The sequence below is a fragment of the Linepithema humile genome, chromosome 2 (genome assembly GCF_040581485.1).
Source record: "Linepithema humile isolate Giens D197 chromosome 2, Lhum_UNIL_v1.0, whole genome shotgun sequence".
Classification (NCBI taxonomy): Eukaryota; Metazoa; Arthropoda; class Insecta; order Hymenoptera; family Formicidae; genus Linepithema; species Linepithema humile.
This window is the reverse complement of record NC_090129.1, coordinates 4,021,470-4,035,718: the sequence shown is the minus strand read 5'-3', so window position 1 is coordinate 4,035,718 and position 14,249 is coordinate 4,021,470. Positions and strand designations below refer to the sequence as shown.

Sequence of the window (14,249 nt, the reverse complement as noted above, 5' to 3'; positions counted from 1 at the left end):
GCAACAAATTGCATAGTCTGATGCAGGCTTAAGACATGTATTACGGAACGCACATTTCGGAACGCACTCCATGATTCAAATAGCAACCAAAACATAACCTACAAGTTGTCTGTTGCATTCAGTTGTATTAAGACATTGTATCGTTCAAACGGTAGTAAATTAGTGAAAAATCTAGTCAAATCGTTGAAAATGTCGTTGAAAAGAAAATTAACACAGGATGATCTGCGTAAGGCAATGAGCGAACACAGAAAGAAGCTCTGTGTAGTGAAGAAAATTGACTCACCATTAGCAAAATATCCTTTTTATATATTATTTATAATTCTGTAATATAATACGAAATTAACATACTTTCAACTTATCAATTATATATTGACACATTATTATTAAAAATTTATTAGTAGTATTCATACATTATTACTGTTATTATAAGATTTTTCTACATTTAAATTTTCTTTATAGAATTTTCAAAATTCTTTAAATCTTGACGTAAATAACAAACAATAACTTAGTATATTATTTAAAATATGAATATAATATGAATATTGTTAAAATTAAATTGATATAATTAGGAATTGATAAGTGTGAGTAACTGTGATGGTATATTATAACCCTTAGTTTCGACTCATGGGTCGTTTTCGACCCAAGCGAAATTTCAAAGTGCTGTAAGGTACCTCCATTTCTTAATAACAAACTATATAAAAAAATAATTTTTATCGAAATATTATAATTGGGACTTCAAGTTGAAGGTTGAAAGAAGCTCCATGAATTTTTTCAGATTTTTTAAAGCGTTTTTACTGATCCAAATAACACAAAGACGCAAACGACCCATGAGTCGGGATTAAAGGTGCCGAAAAGAACCGTCGGGACTAAGGGTTAAATATTATGATTGTTATGTTAAATTATGTGTTGACAATATATTTGTTTATGATCATTAATATATATTTGTTTATATTGTTAGTGAGATAATTATATTGTAATTGACTTTGGAGATCCTTAACACTGATAAACACGTATACAGATGCTGGTCAGCTTATGTGCATTTTATGCAAATCAATTATACGTAATGAAACAGTTTGGCCTGTTCACTTAAATTCCAAAGTACATAAGGAAAATATTGCATTAGCGAAGAAAACTAAACTGGAAACAGAAAGCACTGCAATGACACCTAATATTCCAACATTTAAAGAACCTCCATCTCCAGCTCAAAATGTTTCAAATAAGAAGATAAAAGGAATACTGAAAAATTCTTTTCAGCCAGTAGTGCATATGAAGTCAAACATACCAGCTGATTTTTTCGATGATAATTTAAACAAAGTTAACAATGAATCTGTAATACAAAAGTCGGAGAACAAAGATTCTACAACTCCAGATATACAACATATGAAAATAGAAGAAGAGAAAGAAAAAGAGAAAGTAAAAGATACAAGTCCAGCTACGCTTCCAGAAGGATTTTTTGATGACCCAGTGAAGGATGCTAAAGTAAGATTGTCATAAAATGAAAAATATACAATTATAATCTTACTTTAAAATAATATTTAATAATATTTCTATTCAAAATAATATGTAATTTTATATTTTCAGGCACGTAATGTTGAATATAAAGATCCTATGGAAGAAGAATGGGAAAAATACCAAAAAGAAATTAAAGAAGAAGATGCACAATCTGCACAAATTATTGCCGATGATCAAGAAGAAGCCACAACAGAGAGACAAATGGAGGAAATTGAGGAGCAAATGAGGCATTGGTCTAGGTAAATGCATTTTCAACATTTATATGACAAATACTCTAACATGATATAAGAAGTATGTGTGTAATTGTAAATTAATTTTTATAAAAGAGTACTGGATCTCGCAAAGCACATGGAACAAGTACAAGGCACCGATAGAAAACAAGATAATATCGATGATGATATATCGAGCGGTGATGAAGCAGAATTTGACGAATTTCTGGACTGGCGAACAAAAAATTCATATAATTAAAATATTTTATACGTCCTATTATTTTGTAAATATAGTATTGATTCTGGTAAGTCATTTATATAAAGTTATAAGTCTTTTTAACTTGTCTTAACTTGTTTTATTGTAATCTTTCCTTTAATTATTATTAAAATGCTATTGCAGGAATAATAAATAATAAGAATATATATAATAAATTTATTATATATAAAAATTCTTATGTATGAGTTCTATGTATAAATATCAAGAGTATGTATATATATCAAAAAAGATGATCGTGTGTCTCGCGCTAAGTTTATGCGAGTTAACGTGAGTCGAGTTGAAAAGAACTGAGATTTTCAATTCTCAATAACGCTTATTGATATCATTTAAGAAAATGTGACAATAGAAAACTATTTTGAAGTTACTTTAATAATAAATAATGACCTGAAAGTTGTTCCGCCGGCGCCCAATGTATTTTCTGAACTTCCTCTTCCTCTTAATATTGGAACACGTGAAAATCCAGTTGATTATTATCACACATTTTATACGGCACTCCGGACGCGTACTTTGTCACATAAGAATAAAGGTAAAATTGAATATTATCGCACGGAACTAATTGTAAGATACGTTCGACACTTAAAAAAAAAGACCGAAGGAAAAGGAGACATCAAAAATATGAGTAATTAATTTTTGCACGTTAGTCATTGCGGCTATGCTACGCTTAAATTACTTCAATATCTTTGATCGTTTTTATATTGTTTTTATTATAAAAATATGCAATCACGCTTTCCTGGGATTTAAAGCATTTTAATATTTCGCATATTGTAATATGCAAATATAAAAATATGTAAAAATTAAAACAGAGAGTAAATAGGGCCGCAGAATGAAATATTCAAATCGGTGGCTCCATGGAGTTCGGTTTAGATAAAGAAAAATGTATTTTTAAAATCTTTTTTCTCTTGCGAGAAGTGAAGAACAACTAATTCATACATAGTGTATTAAGATTTTATTAAAATGAATTTGAAGAATCAGAATATAATTGAATTTTAGATACATTTGGTATAGATTACTTATTAATCGTTGTAAGCTATAATATAATATGAAAAGTATGATATATAAAGATTATGAGGTACGCTAAGCCGCTAATAAAGTCAATATGAGTAATTACGATGTAGGTCATATAGTTCGACAATATTCATTTTCATTTTGCATACCAGAGTTTATAAAATATTGAGGACTGGAAAAAAAGGGACTCGCGTGTATATTTTACCCGCACCCAATCATAACATGTCTATATATGCTATCGCGTTTAACGCGCTTTTAGATTACCCAATATATATATATATATATATATATATATATATATATATATATATCAATTTTCCAATGATACCTACAATACAATCGCAATTGTTTGAGATTTTGTCAGTTGTTGCCTAAAATTACTAAATAGATATCCTTAGATACTATTAGCGTTGTAATATAGAGTTTACACACATGTGTAAACTTATTTATCGCATAAATCCGCATTTATCAACGTAATCTACGCGTCGTATATATATATATAATTTTTCCTTTTTTATTTTTTATTTTAAATATTATTATTAAAAATTTGTATCTTACGATTAGGTCACAATGTGTCGTGAATACCGTCGACGATGCTACTCGAGCAACGGTAAGATAGACAGTAGTTCTACTTACCTCGTAGATAATAGTAAATGCAAGCGTAAAGTTTAAAGATATACATAATACGATCAAATTTTAGCGATCCGCAAAAGCTTAATAATAGAATGTTAATATGCGTATCGCATAGTTTCTCTTAAAAACAAACAATTTTAGAGCTTAAGATTAAATCTTATCGCTGTTAATTGCGTAAGAAAGAAACTTACTTTGTCAGCTTAAGGATACAAATCACGCAGTAATTAATATTTACCATACAAGTAGAAGTACAATATTGGGTGACGATATCCGTGCTGAGTTTAAAGATACGCAAAAATCGCAAGATAAGAAATTAGAAACACGCGCGTCGTAGGGACATTGTACTCGATGAAAGATTGTTTTTCGAAATCGTCCAAAAATATCGTTGATCGCGTTTGCGTGTTCGTTATCGAAGTAATCATCGTTTCGTTAAATCGACTGACTGCCACCTTTTCTCGCCGATCGGATCGTCGACAATAGTCGTCATTAAATGACTGTACAATTTCGGAATACAATAATATCACGCGCATTTACGATACTCTAAAAAACACTAGATCGCAGCTAGTCAATCCAAGTGAATCGAAGAGAAAGATCTTATTTAGAAACTCTTCAAACATACTCTAATTAAATAGTCTCTAATTCTGCACCCTTTCTACGATTGTTAATGGCTTTTCTCTTATAATCTCGTGATTATATATTCGTCAATAAATAATTATAGATCGTGTAATTTGACGTTTCTTTCCGCGTGTCGAGTCTTTCTTCTTAAATATTCTTCAGGAATAAGCGACGAGATCCAAACACTTCCCCATATTTGGATCACGACGTCATTCCCCATTGCATCATTCGCCGCGTTATCTCTATCCCTCACTATTAAGAAATTCTCGAGCACTCTAATCTACAGTCATCATTGTGATTGATTTGGTCATTAAAATGATTACAACTGCGTCAATAGTGACGGGTTTGTCGATCAACGATAGCATAATAGATCGGTTTGGCACGCGATAATGCGCACAATGCAAATACTATAAGTTTACTAAAGTTTCTATACCGTTTATGAATTGTTCAGCGATTAATAATGCTCAGCGGCCGGTGATTAAGATTGAAACCAGCTAATTACAGTATACATTTTGAAAGATTCTCTGTATAAAACAAAATTAGTTCTAACAAGTGAACAATTACTTCGTGTGATTATCATTTGTCTATGTTTATCATCGCGATCTGTCGGATAAATCAATCCGTCAAATAAGAAAATCACTTTGCACCATCGACGTTACATATAAGTACTTAACATTTTAGAAAATGTCTTTATTATCGTCGAGCCTTTGCCGAGAGAAACGATCGTGGAGTGTGCAAAAACGTGTGGCTTGATTCCTTATTTGTTAGAGTTAAAGATTTACAAAAGTGAGCGAGCGTCTTGGAATGATAAAGAATAGGCACTCTGCTTGTTCCGTCTTTACTTTTTTTTTTTTTCGTTATTTCTTTTTCTTTCTTTATTTAAGGGCGGAGAGAAAAGTCTGTGCGCAAACTTGCTCATGAATATACTCGTTATATAAATGATATCGAGTAAGTTTAGAGTAATTTAGTAATTAGAGTGATTTAGAGAACACTTCCGCATCGTCGAAGCGTCAATTACCCTATCGATAGTTATCTTAAAGCTCGAGGAAAGGAAAAATTCATTCTCATTGTGCTGGCGATGAATACATATAAATTTTTGTATAGATTCATCATACGATAGATTATGGGTGCTCTTTAGGTAGTAGCTTAAACTTATTATGTAGTACTCTAACAGCAACATCGCCCGAAACTGCGAGACCCTGCAAGAGAAATCTTCCCCAAATTTCTTTTCTGGATCGTTCCAATTTCTCGGCGACGTTGATCAATTATCCAATCTTACTCGCTAAATTACACGCACACATTTTAGTTAGAAAGCATGTGACGGCGATACTTTTGCTTTGTCATATACACATTTTCCTTTGCGTTAAAAATATTTTTAATGGTTTCCTTCGACCCAAATATATGGAACTATATCGGCTGGTATCGCAAAATACGCGCCTATAAAAGTGACAGAATTTAAACACAGACAATGTCAGGTGCGGGATGATACTTAAGCGAGTCATTTGCAGGACTCCTTCGTAGGAGCGACTATAATAGCGACAGCAACTATATTAACAATGGTAATAATAGCGACAGTAATAGTGAGTAATAATAAGAATAACAATAATCACGACAATGCTCGCGAGAATAATCGCAGCTATGTATTGCACATGGATCACAGAGTGGAGACAGTCGCTAGGCGTTACAGACGTAATTTACAAATAGTGCAGGTAGTGCCAAGCTTTCATTAATAATTGTGTATATATATATATACGCATTTGTTTTATAGATCATCTCGCGTGAATGTGTATGCACACATATATATATATATATATGAATATATGTATCTGTACTTGTTAATAACTCGATCAATAGATTTCGATCTATCACTATAAACGCGACAGCGCAGGCACTAAATTGTTGAAATACAATCGTACTGGACTACCGTCGCTCAACCTGTTCGCACAATTCTATCGCGTACGGGCATTGCAAGCTTTCGATACCAAGATGTACTCTTGTGCGATTAATAAGATATTCGTATAAAATCACGTGTCTATGTCGAAAGGTAATCGCGATGGTTTTGGTCGCGCTAGAAAAGGACCCCTTCCCATGTAATATCCGGTAAGAGTCTAGCGGCTTTTTGGTTGGACGTGACAAATGCAAATACGATATTCATCAATTACATGTAGTGTAGTATCTCTAACAATGTAAAAGGGGGAGGCATTTTTAACCATCAAAATACGCCGTGAACATGAAAATCCGAAATGAAACGCAGCTCAATTTGTGTTTTAGAGAATAAAGAAGCTATTAGGAGGGAAAAGCGATAATGATAGACTAATTCTTACGTTATTAGCAATGTTCCCATCATTCTAAAATACATTTTTATGTGGATTATATGCGCATTTTTTGGATTTGCTATTGGATCACTACAAACTAGATTTATAATCCGCTTGCTTTAAAGAATCGTGTCTTTTAATATTTGTTGTCTTTTCAATCCCCTCTTCTCTTGCTTATCGCTAATGAATAAAAAGCCACCCGATCTGATGTGTAACTTTGCGTTCTGTTAATTACAATGTCATAATACCAGCATCGAGCTCGGCGCTTACTTCTATTTTTGTGTGTTTAATAAATCAAATTTATTTCTCAATGAAGCGCTACGAGTTGCTATTGATTTCGATTTTGTATCTAATTATTGGCAAGCTCATTAGCGATAAGTTCGGCTGCGAGAATTGCGTCAGAGACAATTCTATTTTCTATATAAATATTGATCCTATAAGAGGTCAAATTCTCACCGTCATACATGAAACAAACTAAAAATATACGTGTTTATTCGTAGTCATTCTATTTTCTTTCATCATCGCTCGTTTAATTTAGTATAAACGTGTCTGATATACTGCACACAGATTTTTACCATCTTTTACTATTGTCACGGTGCCATAAAACGGTGAGAAAAAGAGAAACATTCTATTTGAATAAAGTTTTCCAAATAAAATTTCTCAAAATCTCAAAGTTTTCCGAATGATTTCTTTAATTTTTCTCATAATATATATTATATATAGTTTATAATCTCGTAGATATAAGTGAAGAAAAAATACATATTCTTCGAAATAAGCGAGGAATAGCTTTACAAATTTTCGTGTTCTATTTTTTCCCCTTAATAATAAATCCTTCCAAATAAGCAAAAAAGCTTCTAAATCTTAATGTGTTAAGTTTTTACTTTCTAGGAGAAAGTTTGCATTAAGCATTAGTTTTCTTCCTTCTAAGAGAAATTTGTGCACCTCGAAGAAATGTCGTCTACTTGTGCTTCGATTACGTTTAATTAATGTGATTATCATTAAGTTCTACAGTTACGATTGTATGATCGAATGCGCTTGATTATCGCCGCGTGGCACCGTCTTAATGAATCTGGCAACGCGCCTCGCTTTTATAGTTCCGCATTTCACTTCAAACATTCTTCTCTGGTCCCTTTCGCGTTGGCTTGTCGCGAACCGATCGAGTCGCAGCATCGATATAAAGCAGAGCTTCACAATTCACTGAATTCGGGCTACGCTGCTCTCGCAGGCACAGTTTTCCATTTCCTTGTAACTAGTTTATATTTCTATTTTAACTTCCTATTAGTTTCATAATCCACACACGTTCATCCCCTTTCCTATCAATTCGTGTTTTTCAATCAAGCGAGAAATACAGAAATCTCTATCGGTTAGCCATAGTGTGCCCGGCAGGCAAAGCCAGTTGTACAGCTCTGATGTGAAGGATTAAATCATTGATCCCGCGATCGGCATTTTTCCGCGGCTCGATGGCACCGAGAAAACTTTCAAGGAGAAGGCTTGCGCGTCTGATCGTATTGATCATCGCTTCGACACTATGAATGACTTGCTTTCGTCAATCCTTAACATTACCTATCCGCGAAAATTCAACCAATCAAGAACAACCGCCATCCTGTTGCCTATTATTTTCCTCCCAGTGGAAACGGAAATTAACTGCTGCATGAATCAACAATTCACAGTTAATCGCAGTTAATGGCTATTTCCCGCTACGGTTGCTTTCTTAACGAATCATCACATTACTTACAACATTGTCACTTCTTTCCAATGTATTCCTCGCGGGATATTCTACCGTGTTCTTCACGCAACTCTGATATATTGACACGTGTGATCGTATCAATTGCATATTATGTGCGACTGTGTCCCTGTTAAACAGAACGATCGAATGCGGTGCAAAACCGCTTGGTCCGAAAATTGTTCACGTCGCAGGTGTGAGCTTCGATAACTGTCCATCGCCGTAATTATTATATTGGCGCGCTTTGATTCCGGAAACGATTGAAACAGTTACCACAAAGCGAACAAGTAATAAATCGTGTGGATTAATTGGACGAGCGGCAAAGTTACGTCGTCATCGTGTAGAGATATGATAATTTTCATCTCTTTCGACTCAAGTGTGTACTATCGTACTGATTTTCAGTAATATTCTCAAAGAAAGTTTCCTTTCGAAATACCTTCTACGATAATTTTGCAACTCAGGTGTGTCGGATGCGTATCAAATCGCTTTATAATTGTGAACATCTAGCCAAATAATTTTCCCACTTCTTAAAATGACTTATTAATGTCTCGTCAAGTTAATACCCAAAATTAAAATTCGATATTCTTATAATAATTATTCAAATACTGCTAGTCGTTCAATTTGAGTCTATTCGGATAATTTTACATTCGTACTCGCTATTATTAAAACAGCGTGATAAACATTCGAATAATTCAAGATTTAGTTTATTCTTTTGTTTTGAGTTATTTTTTTGTTTTTAGGAAACAGTTTTTTTAATTCAATATTAATTAAGTTTCTGTATTATCTTAACAGATAATGCGAAAATTTAATTGAAAATCAATTAAGATTCGATGCGTTCTATTAGATACGAAGAATTGAGAAAAGAGAGACGCGCTAAAAAGATTTCTTTGCAATTAATTGAACGAGATGGCTTTCTGCTTATTACTTGAAGCGGCGCAATAGATATTTAGGCGATCCCAATTACTGACAATTTATGCCTCGACCTCGTCGAGATCTCAACATTCACAAATCGTCAGTGGGTTAATCTCAGCAAAAGTATTTGCCGATGACATTTGCATTATCGAATATTTTTTTATTCTGCATTGTACGGAAACAAGACCGAGAACCAATTATTTGCGGGTTGAAGATTTATTTAGACGGCGATTAATAATGCGCCGTACTTTGGCTACGCGAGACTAAGGTGATAAACGGAAATGTTGATCGCGACGCTAGGACGCATCTATCTATACCTTCGCGTCGAGAATCTCGACGGTGACCTTCTCCTGGACCGGGTCGGTGACGTTGTTCGTATGATTTGGCGATTTCACCGAAGCGGCCGAAGCGTTTCCGCTGCTGGTGCGACTCCCGCGTCGCGATCCTGTGCGTGACCCTGGCGACAGAGATTTTCTTGCTAAAGTATCGCGTGCTATGGCGCGATAGCGCGGCAGCACGACACGAAAAGCCAGAATAACTTTAAGCATGAAGACCTGCGCGGAAAAAACGCATCAATCAGAGCAAAATAGTCAATCGTCACAATGTGAAATAAATGCATGTGTGTGTATGAATGTGTGTGCATTTAATGATATGTAGCATGCTAAAATATTTTATTTTGTATTTAATCCTTAATTCGAAACCAAATTCGAAAATCTATTTGCTTAAAAACAAGTAACTTTTTCTGGAACATTCTTTATATTTCTACTTTTTGAAATATATAACTAATTTAATTCGTTTACTTTTATATTAGCAGAAAAAAAATAAATACAAATGTATTTATTTATGTTGCAAAATTTTTAATTATCGTAAAACATCAAAGACCAATGTTTCGGTTTAAGGATTTAGGTAATATTAATAATGTGCAGCAGCTTATTGCTAATAAATTTATGTACAACATGTAAAGCTTTAAGAAGAATTTTATATAAACTTTGTTTCATACTACACATATTATATTACCTTAACTAACTCTGTGTGAGAAGTAGATGATTTTTAGTGTCTGTATGGAATGAAAAGAAAGATGTTTTTATATCAATTTCACTATTCGATAAAAATTAACAAATGTTTCATGATATTATTGCAAGTTTCATAGCGATTGTCTCAATGTGTTTATGAATTCTGTGTGCAAATGTGAACACACAAATGCAAGTGCTTGCAACTCAAATTTGAAAAATTTATATATTGCATAATCACTTTCTACTTTTTGTCAGAGGGAGTAAAAATCTCTCCTAAATTCTCTACGTGCATGAGTTAAATAAGACAATGTAAGTAAAAATATCGACCGATTTACGTTGGTCAATGCAAAAAGTTATTTTCATTTAAAAAACAAACTCAATATTTTTTCAAAAATTTAAATATCTTATTTTTATTCCCTCTCGATGTTTCTTTTCATTACAATATTTTCTGTATGCAATTATCTGCAATTATCTAAACCTTCTAATGAGAAATGATCTCTATGAGAGCGAATCGTCGTGCGAATGCGAACAACGATATTTTACTATAGCAAGCAACTATAATCACAAACTTCAATAAACTATGTTCACAGAAAATTGTCTAGAATGAAACTCATAGATTATTAAATTGAAGTTGCGACATATCTTCAAGAGGGCAAAGTATGTATAACGCTGGATTTATAAAATTCTAAATGCCAGTTAGATTGTATAAAATTATAAACATTAGTTTCAAGAGTATTGTACTTATGCTTTACTTATTTATAAATCGCAAATACGAGCATAAAATCGTCATAACACGAAATCGCGTTCACCCTCTTAAGAAATCCGTCGCATCGAAAAAATTTTTACAGTAGAGAGCCTTGATTTATAGTATAGTCAAGAACAGTGGTTACAGACGAGACCTTTAAGGACAACTACTTTAAATAATAACTGCAAAGAGAGTTTGTTAAAAAAAATTACAAAAAATAATGTTCTCTATATATTGCTATGAGAACTTATGCTTGAGACACTAAAAAAATGAATATTTGCGCGAATTAGATAATTCACTCGATAATCTAAATATATATTGTATATTATTAATAATACATTTACTAGTCACATATAAATAAAATTTTAATTTAAAAAAATAGATAATATATGATAGTAAATATAAAAAAATTTGTATGTATCGCTAATTACGATATAAGAGAAGTAGTAATGTTTTAAAAATATATATATTTTTTATTTATCAAAACATTCGCGCATATAAAGACGAAAGAAAGATATTACTTGCGAAAACGAGTTCAGCGATGCAGATAACACTCCGATTTTAGTCAACAATATAACTACCCTCTTGGCAGGCGTCTGTACATGCTTAAAATTTGAAAGGATTCTGCATTAAGGATTGAAGAGAGCTCTGCTACATAAAGATAGACAGACAGATAAATAAATAGTCGCCCTTACATATATGTATATACTCGTATGTATCAGACATGCAGTCCTTCGAAAATCGATGCACCAAATCTCATCTTTCAAATTAAATCCCAAAAGATGGAGTATGATGGATGATTATATAATCTCATCAAATTACGTGATCATGTGCAAATTGCGTAATCATGTATAAATCCTTCAGAAAATTGCAATTGCAATTATCCTTGAAAACTTGATTAAATTGAGGAGAAAGTAATACGCAAATTGCATTTGCGTACGTTGAAAATTTATTACGTAAACTGCTAAATATAGCTAACAAAAAAAAATAACAATTCTTTTCGAGAAAAAAGAATATCCATCTATGTGAATCAAGCCTTGGCGCTAAAAATAGTTTTTCGATAAAAAATAATTACCAAAAAAAAAAAAGATAAAAGTATTCTTAATTTATATATCTGTTTTCAATGTATAATTAAGTACATATATATGTAAAATTATTTTAGACATATCCGGTAATCAACAAAATTTATACGGTTGCTTGTAAAGCTTATTATTAGCAAAATCGCATGGACTTCGTTAATTGCCTGATATTTCATAACATTAATACACGTTTTCTTTATTATAATAGAAATATGTGTACTAAAATATTTAAATGTACTGAAAAATAAAGGTCGGCAGTTAAATATTAATAAAAATATCTTTACTTCAGATTGCAGATTAAAATGGATTTCCATTAAATTACTAATCTTGAAAAGGATGCTATTCGTGTATTAAAATATCTATATCTTCTTATTTAAAAAAAAAAATATATTATTCATTGCCATAAATTCTTGTCTTACGAATTTTGTTCATTACTTCGTCTCGCAAATTGTCGAATATTTTTGTTGCATCGATTCGAGTTCATCGATTTTCACGGAACTGTATCGGAAATATCTCGGTACAGATAGAAGAGTCTCGCTTGCTCTATTTCAACAAGACTTTGTATAAACAAGTTGCTTGCTTAGTAAGTGAATGAAAAACCCGTACGGCTCACTCTGTGCTGTGAGTGGTGAGAGTGTTTCGCACCTTGCGAGGCGTTCGGCGAGTGAGCCCTTAAAGACGCCATCGAAGGTTGCCTCGATGGGGCTCGTACGCTCGCCCTCGAGCCACGTCTCTCTTGGGCGTGCAAGAGTTTGTTCTCTCTCAGCAACGAGACATTCATCAGTCGTGCATTGGGTGTATTAAAGATGGTACGATTCTCTCGCCAGCGAGCCCTGCAATTTCATTTGTCAGATGAAAATTGACTTCGCCTCTCATTTTTAGCATCTTTCATTTTTGAGTTTGCTATTCAACTTCTTGCGTGTGTAAGAGAGTTTGTAGAATTAGAAAAGCAATGTATAAAACATATATACATGGACTTTAAAATTTAATTATGTACCGAAATATAATTATTTCCTATTTATATCCGTTTAATAAGCTAAAATAATATAATATAGAAAGTTTCAAAAAAAATAATTTTTATATAAAATTATAGTCACATTTTTGTACACATATTTGCAGTACTGAAAAATTCAGAAAATGTAGTATTAGTAGATGTATACAAATAACCGCGTAGCAGTTTCCATAGAATTGAGGTCGACCTAAAAATGTTGAAGTGCGGTTCGCACAAAGTTGTTTCTCTATGATTAATTGCGCCGTGGAATAATGTTGGTTAATTTCCAGAATACGCACACAATAGCACATGATATATTGAACAAACTTTAATCATGTTAAATTGTATAAAAATATTTAGTAAATAAATGATTATTTTAAAGAACACCACTCATTAACATTGCAATTTTTTAAATATATAATAAATATCTAAATTGGATGCGTATCTATTCGAAACCGAGCTTGCAATTTTTCATTTCTATTTCACATACTTAAATTCGAATTAAGATTTTTGTTATTTATGGCTATGCATTTAGATTTAGTTGTATTTTAACGCAGCGCGATTTGAAAAATTTGCTAATTCAAAACGTTTGCATATTTTATTTGTGCACTTTAAAAATAATGAATGCATTTAACGTATAAATATATATTATGTATATGATTATTTGCATAATATCAATTAAACCGTTTTACTTACTTGCTGAAGAGTCTAAGAACGACGCAAATAATGATGAACATCAGTGCCATGCCAACGAGAACACCAATCATCGCCGGATCGATGTACCGGAGGTTGGGCGGTTCTTTGATCTCCGCTGGAAATAAATTCGTCGGTTTACACGAGAGACCGCAAAACTAAAAAGTCGTAAATTAAATCTGACCTATCCTAAGGGAATTAAGAGTCAAACAAACAATGTAAAACAAAAGAACGACGTAAAATTAAAATATATGAAGTATAAACATAAATCCATAATAAATTTAGTCGGAATGAAATACAAAAATATAAAAAAAAAGAGAATACATATGTACAAAAAATATATCTATTTAGTAACGCGTATTTTGTATATGTGTATCCCGATTCTTCAAATATTTTATATAATGTAAAGTTAGAAATAAAATTTTATCTCAATTTCTCTGACAATTAAATGAAAGATCCAAAGCAAGCTTTAGAAAAGATGTTTTAAATTATAACAGTTACTATATTAAATTGAGAAAATATATTCC

The 14,249-nt window shown here is 32.4% G+C and overlaps 2 protein-coding genes across 6 annotated transcripts in view; one reads left to right on the top strand and one right to left on the bottom strand.

The window, feature by feature from the left end:
• Window positions 1-43: 43 nt before the first annotated feature.
• LOC105673983 (zinc finger protein 830) lies at window positions 44-3,319 on the top strand. 2 transcript variants are annotated; one of them, XM_067350492.1, is made up of 5 exons: window positions 44-293; window positions 1,011-1,479; window positions 1,582-1,751; window positions 1,839-2,026; window positions 2,122-3,319. In XM_067350492.1, exons 1-4 carry the CDS (start codon window positions 190-192, stop codon window positions 1,978-1,980), a joined length of 885 nt encoding a protein of 294 aa, XP_067206593.1. In that variant the 5' UTR covers window positions 44-189; the 3' UTR covers window positions 1,981-2,026; window positions 2,122-3,319. The 2 variants fall into 2 exon arrangements, with proteins under 2 accessions (XP_067206593.1, XP_012225427.1); XM_012370004.2 differs by having other exon boundaries at window positions 1,839-3,319.
• Window positions 2,922-14,249, bottom strand: part of jus (julius seizure) — a 27,722-nt gene continuing 16,394 nt past the window's right edge. Inside the window, exons 4-7 of one of the 4 annotated variants that reach the window (XM_067350485.1) lie at window positions 13,726-13,840; window positions 12,684-12,871; window positions 10,219-10,258; window positions 9,527-9,658 (exon numbers count right to left, since the gene is read on the bottom strand). In XM_067350485.1, coding sequence (XP_067206586.1) covers window positions 10,224-10,258; window positions 12,684-12,871; window positions 13,726-13,840 — 338 coding nt within the window. In that variant the 3' untranslated portion in view covers window positions 9,527-9,658; window positions 10,219-10,223. Of the gene's footprint in view, window positions 9,756-10,218; window positions 10,259-12,644; window positions 12,872-13,725; window positions 13,841-14,249 lie in introns of all 4 variants that reach the window. The other 3 variants (XM_067350484.1, XM_012369910.2, XM_012369912.2) reach the window with 3 other exon arrangements.

Coding starts and splice junctions, on each gene's coding strand:
- LOC105673983 (XM_067350492.1), top strand. CDS start 190: ATGTCGTTGAAAAGAAAATTAACACAGGATGATCTGCGTAAGGCAATG. Junction 294..1,010: donor ATTGACTCACCATTAGCAAA/ATATCCTTTTTA, acceptor ACTGATAAACAC/GTATACAGATGCTGGTCAGC. Junction 1,480..1,581: donor ACCCAGTGAAGGATGCTAAA/GTAAGATTGTCA, acceptor TTATATTTTCAG/GCACGTAATGTTGAATATAA.